We start from the raw sequence: 6082 nt of genomic DNA, 5'->3' as shown, positions 1-6082 counted from the left end.
ATATATATATATATATATATATATATATATATATATATGCTTACGTGTATATTAAGAATTTTGGCACAATAAGAAATAGAATCACAGTTGAAATCATTGTACATCATAAGACTTATAGATGGTTGTCAACGTGGTTTGTTTTTTTGTTTTTTTTTGGTTTTTTGTTCTTTTTTTGTATGTGGGTTTGTAAAGTATATGTTACACGCTCGCTACGAGATATGAGATACATATTGGAACGTGTAAACATAATCGACCTGAAAAATTCTCTTTGCTATAGGCTACATATAGAAAACTATACAAAAAAACATCCTACGAACTAATATATTAGAAAATTTAAGTTTCGGAAAAGATCACGCGAAAGTTGGAGATTAATCATCACGTAATTATGGGCACTGCAAAATTTAGAATTTTTTCGTACGCGTGTTTTTTTTCCCTTTTTGAATTAGGCTCGTTTGGTTACCACTGTATATTTCACAAAAAAGAAACAAAGAATTCTCAATTCGTGTCTTGACTACTTTTCTTTGTTTTATCAAATTTGTTCCGGCCGTTGTGTGTCTCGAGTATTCAGAGTCGTAGAAAAAATAAGCATCTGTTTTTAATTTTAGTTAAGTGGTCCGTTGTTCCATTGTAAACCTTTTCCTCGAATTTCTTGAGAGAGGTTTGTTCGCTACATTTACAAAGTGCATCGATTTCTAGTTTTTGTGTGTGCACACATTAAATTTAAACAGGAAAGGGTAATACACACAATACATGCGTAATATCGTTATTTAAGCATTTTGACAATGATGCACTTACGCCGTTACACATAAAAAATTTCATGTAGCAACACACTTTCATTCAATGTTACTAACCGTCTACCGACAAAATATTCGTGTATTCATATAATTCTTCCCGTTCGATCCCGACGATACTTCCCTTCTACGCTATAACCTCGTAGAGTGCGCGGGTTCATAAACGAGCGTAAGGGACCTACCTACTGTTTAACTACTTTAAATAGACCTACGAGCCACTAAAAGTAATTAAGACACCTATTCAAGGGAAGTCTCTTGGCAAGTGCGACACACCCCGGTGGTTCGTCATTGCCTTTCGAGAAGAATCGATCTCCGAAAACAAAACATTCCGATGTTATATAATCGGATTTGACTATTAGTTCCCGCGCATCTACTCTATCTAAGCCATGAATCGATCATATATCCGTACACGTTACGGGGAGATAAATGAAAATAAACGTACAGTATCTAAGCAGGAAAAAGGCATTAAATACTTTCAAGTAGTTCAAAATTACCATATCCGTATGAACAGCGGGACGTAAAATGATATACAATTAGGACAGCGGGACAAAGGCATGATATACTTTCAAGTGATTCAAAATTACCATACCTCGTGTATAAAAACAGCGCAGCGACAAATAATGATACAATTATTGGAGTAGTCTATAAAAACTTGCAACCTGATAGAAAATGCGTGAACATCAAAATTTGCAATTTTAATGCTTTGTTTCAACGTACTAATAAAAAGAGATCATCGTTTCTCAGAAATTGACTTGTAAATTAATTTAAAAAGTTTGAAGAAAAGTTTGTTATCATTTTTTTCCGCCAATAAATTAGAGTTTGCAAAATATGTAAAAGCAGTTCGATTAAATTCACGTTCCTTCTATTTCCATCCGATTTTTCGTTCAACTCATTATCTTCCAATTCGGTAGAACGTCAGCCATCAGAGTAGAAAAGTATGCTGTTACATTGTAGACCACGGTCTCGCCAGCGGCCAAAATTGCCCCGAACGAACCGTAGGTACCGTAATCTATTATACTATGATTACACGCGGCCAAAATCGCCAGATCTTTTCCTGGGCCTTTTCCGTCATTATCCGACACGTAACTAATGCGATAACGCGCGCTGCGCAAGTTGTACTTGCACCAGGTGATATTATCACTCGTTATTATGAAAATCACGTCGCTGTACTTGTCAGCGAAATAATTCATCGCTGACAAGTAGTAACTTACCGGCGCGGGTCGCGTCTTCATCTTCTGCCAGAGGTAATCTATATAATCAGTTCTGCGCACATGTACGCTCACGTAAGTCGGCGAGGACAGGTTGAATCTCTCCGCCACGTGCCTCAGCACCTTCTCCGCGTACAATCTCAGGCTCGGCTTGAACGTAAATTCCCGTCGCACGTCATCCAACCAGACCAGTATCAAAGACCAGTACGCCGCGTGCCTGTGATAAGGGAAAGAAAAGTTTTCATCTCTTGTTTATTTTTAGAAATTAGTATAGAAAATAGTAAAATAGCGTTTTTCATTAACGGTGTTTAGAGATACATGTATATTAAAATATAAACATTAACCTGGGTATGATAATGTTTTGCTCCGTGCTGTTCCACTGGCTAAGCGAGTTGACCACCTGGCCGAGGTCCAGAATACATTTGCCAATGTAGCTGAGCGGCGGGATGCTGAGATTCTCGAAGTGCTCTTCCAGAGTCTTGAGGATGCAGCGCGGCATAAACGGTTCGAGACCGGTGCGTCGTGCTGTCGCCCACACCGAAGCGTATTCCCAGATCTGATTACCGAGTCTGCCGCCCTGCGCGGCCGACACTATGCCGTACTTGGGACAGGGATTGTTACGCCATTCCGCCGTCACCCGCACGTTGCTCTTGATGGTTGTGCGACACAGTGCCTGCTCGTATACGGAGATCTTGGTGTGGCGCGTTGGCGAGGTCAACGTGTACATGGGAAACAGGAAGACATGGATGCCGAGTACCACTAACAGCGCGAGTACTATCGCGCTCGCAAGCACATGCTGTTGAACGTGACTCATTCTCCTTTCGCGCGAGCTTTATTCTTTTCGGGGGGGTGTGCTTTTCTCTCTATCGTTCTCACCCACTCGCTCTCTACTTTGTGCTTGGCTCTCTACTTTGTCCTCACTACACTGCTCTGCTCTGCTTCTTGCGCTGGCTCTCTACTTGGTCGGCCGTTCGCTCTCACTCTCTCTCTCTCTCTCTCTCTCGCTCTCTCTCGCGCTAGTCCGGCATTTCGGATCTACAGGTGTGCCATGTCCTTTGCTTTTCGACGTACATCTTAACAACGATAATGAGCAATTAGTAAGAAAACGTGCAAGTTTGCGTGTTGAGGTGATTTAAGCACTATTTTTCGAGAAAATCTTTCGAGAAGATCGTCGTACTTTATATATGTGCTTTACATTTTTATAATTTACTCAAAAAGTCGAGAATATATTGAAGTTTATTTTATTTAAGTTTCAATCTAAAAATTTAATTTAATAAAATGCATGTAATAAAAATAAAATCATAAGATACGTGCACAGAAGAGTGCACTGAGATTCAATTTTAAAAGAATATAAATGATCAAGAGAGAATATTCATTTTATAAATTTTCTTTTCTATAAACTATTGTATTTCTTATTTAATTCCAACGTTCCACATTCTGGTAACTTGGTTTGTTTTTGAAGAGTAGTTTTTCATTTAATTAATACATAAAAATGTAACGAACTAGTTTGAGTGTAATTTAAGTTCGAAGAAAATTTTATTTTTCTTCGCTAGATAATTAAAAAAGGACATGGCTGGCACACACCATCACTAAGTAAAGCCCGAGTAAAATTGCATGCAAGCAGCGCCTTCGGCAAACTTAAATGTTTTATACGAATAAACAAATAAATGTTTAAATATTTTGGAAAAATAAAAAATACTAAAGCCCCTTGCACAATGGAAGAAATAGCGATAGCGATAGAAATAACACCAGTTTTAAAGAGTTAATATTTATAAATAACAGTAGGAACAGCAGAATCTAACATACAAAAATACACATGTATCAGTGCAGATCAGAAAACGGAATAAGCAATAGCGATAAAATTTTCGACGAGTTGGAATTCTGTGTCTATTGCTTATTGCTATCACTATTCCCTCGCATTGTGCAAGGGGCTTAAGTTGTATTATAACATTAATTTGTATTTGGAACGTTTATGTAAATTTCGTTGAGCACGATTTTCAATATCGAAAATTTATCACAAATACGAGGATCTTTTTTATTACGTTTCACTTCTTTCGCAATAATTGACGCAAAGTTAATTTGCCATTAACTTAACAGCTATTTAGTGATTTTTTCCCTCTCAGATTGTAGTCTCTCAGTCACTTATATACGAACAACGTTAATAGAAGCGTAATTAATAGGAGGCGGAAATGGCCGAAGGAGAGAAAGTGATGGAAAATGTAAAACCCTTTATTACGATATTCGTTTCACAAAACATTCTCGTCTTTCAAATTGAGGACAGCGTTTAAATGTGCTGAAAAATGGTGTATGCTATATGTTATGTATATGTATATTATCATATTTACTGACATATTTACTGACTGAAACTTTCTTTTTATCGATATTTTAAGAAGGAAACTTTAAAATTAGAATTTTATATTACTTTACTTTGCCAAATAGAATGAGGTAAAACAATTTCGTAAAAAAGCAGGAAAATGATTTTGTGCAAATTGCATATTCACAATTTAACAGCAATTGCAAATACAGTTAACAAACTAAAAAAACTACGTTTAAATGTAATCAAATGTAATTCGATTGGTCTCGAGATATTGTGCAGAAATTTTTCGAGCAGAATTTTCCGCGCAGCAAACTGTGAGAAAGAGATGCAATCCGTTTTGCTGCTTTATTCTCAAATTAAATATATTGCGCAAAATCTCTAAACTTGCGGAGCGCCGCTTGAATAAGCACATATATATACATATGTGTATATATATATATATATATATATATATACATATATGTGTGTTTATGTGTGTGTATGCGCTTATTCAAAGTTATTGCGTCGCAGCTATGAAAGTTGGATGCGTGACACACATTTCCCCACCATAGTCAATACATTTCTACGCCATGCAACTCTCATCAATTCCGAGATTAATTTCTGAGAGAGAGAGAGAGAGAGAGAGAGACCATTCTCAAGAGACGCAACAAGAGGATCTCTAAAGATATCGCATTCGATATATTATGCAATTCTCTCTCGATATTCTGTCGCGGAGATAAAATTTCCTACACGATTTCTAAACACTGTTACTTCATCTCGTACATGTAAAATGTTTGTGTGTTGTAATTCCACATCTAAAAAAAATCAGAATATAACAAAGAATTCGATACACTCAAAATCGATATAAATCTATTTTTGCAATTATATCCTGTTTATTATTCCAGAATGCAGTTAAAGCATTTTTTTATAAGTCGAAAACAATTTTTACGCAAATTATCGTACATTTTTCGCTCCTCGGCCATCGACGTTCGCGTACAACAAAATCGCGATCAAAAATCGAGCTAAACGACATCAAAACTGTCTTCGGAACAAATTCCCTTATTAAAAGTAAAGCTTACTCACCCATTTTGACGTATTCCATGCGATACGAAGCGCACAGAACAACCCTCGCAACGGACCGCGAGTTCCGCTCGCTCATGTTTGCCCGGCGTGACACCCGCGGACGCTTGTTGCACCCTGGTCGTCGCTGTCCTCGTTCCTGTTTTTTTTTTTTTTTTTTTTTTTTTTTTCACGACGTCGGGCGTCGTTTCGCGGTAACGCAACGCCACCCCATTCGTGGCGAACCACCAAGCGACGCTCTTTACTCAACGTCGATCGCGCCTCTCGTTCCTCTCACGTCTCCTTTACGACACGACATCCAGAATATTCCCTCGCAAGCCGTGCGGCTTATACGATGGACCCAGTGATTGCTAGGGGTTGTGCGCAGGGGATGTAAATTCACCTTTTGAGCAGACAGAAGGCCCCGAGAACGGCCACGGTCGCATTTTACGCGATCCCGTTCGACGAGCGCCGCGATATCTACGTTTCTGTGCGCTCATCGTCAAACTACGCGAATCAACTCAGTAAATAAAAATGCCATCTTACCGATTGATTTGGTTCTATTCCGTGCTGAGTCGTGCGTCGCGCGCGTCATCGATTCGATATTTCGAGAATCGAAATATCGCGCGCTTCGATACACCAGAATTGGCGGCCAGTCGGAGTGGACGCACGACGCGAAGTGGAACTTTGTACATGATTTCTCGCGATTATTGTCGTCTCGCGCGCAA

The 6082-nt window shown here is 38.6% G+C and overlaps 1 protein-coding gene across 1 annotated transcript; it reads right to left on the bottom strand.

Moving 5' to 3' along the window:
- Positions 1–45: 45 nt before the first annotated feature.
- On the bottom strand, positions 46–5766 carry LOC109852313 (galactoside 2-alpha-L-fucosyltransferase 2-like). The gene is made up of 3 exons (XM_020423353.1): positions 5379–5766; positions 2344–3072; positions 46–2216 (listed from the first exon to the last, which is right to left on the bottom strand). The coding sequence occupies exons 2-3, from the start codon at positions 2811–2813 to the stop codon at positions 1676–1678; spliced, it is 1011 nt and encodes a 336-aa protein (XP_020278942.1). The 5' UTR covers positions 2814–3072; positions 5379–5766; the 3' UTR covers positions 46–1675.
- Between the last annotated feature and the right edge of the window lie 316 nt (positions 5767–6082).

This window comes from Pseudomyrmex gracilis, unplaced genomic scaffold (genome assembly GCF_002006095.1).
Source record: "Pseudomyrmex gracilis isolate BER0280 unplaced genomic scaffold, ASM200609v1 scaffold_27, whole genome shotgun sequence".
In the NCBI taxonomy this organism is placed as follows: Eukaryota; Metazoa; Arthropoda; class Insecta; order Hymenoptera; family Formicidae; genus Pseudomyrmex; species Pseudomyrmex gracilis.
This window is presented reverse-complemented; position numbering and strand designations above follow the sequence as displayed.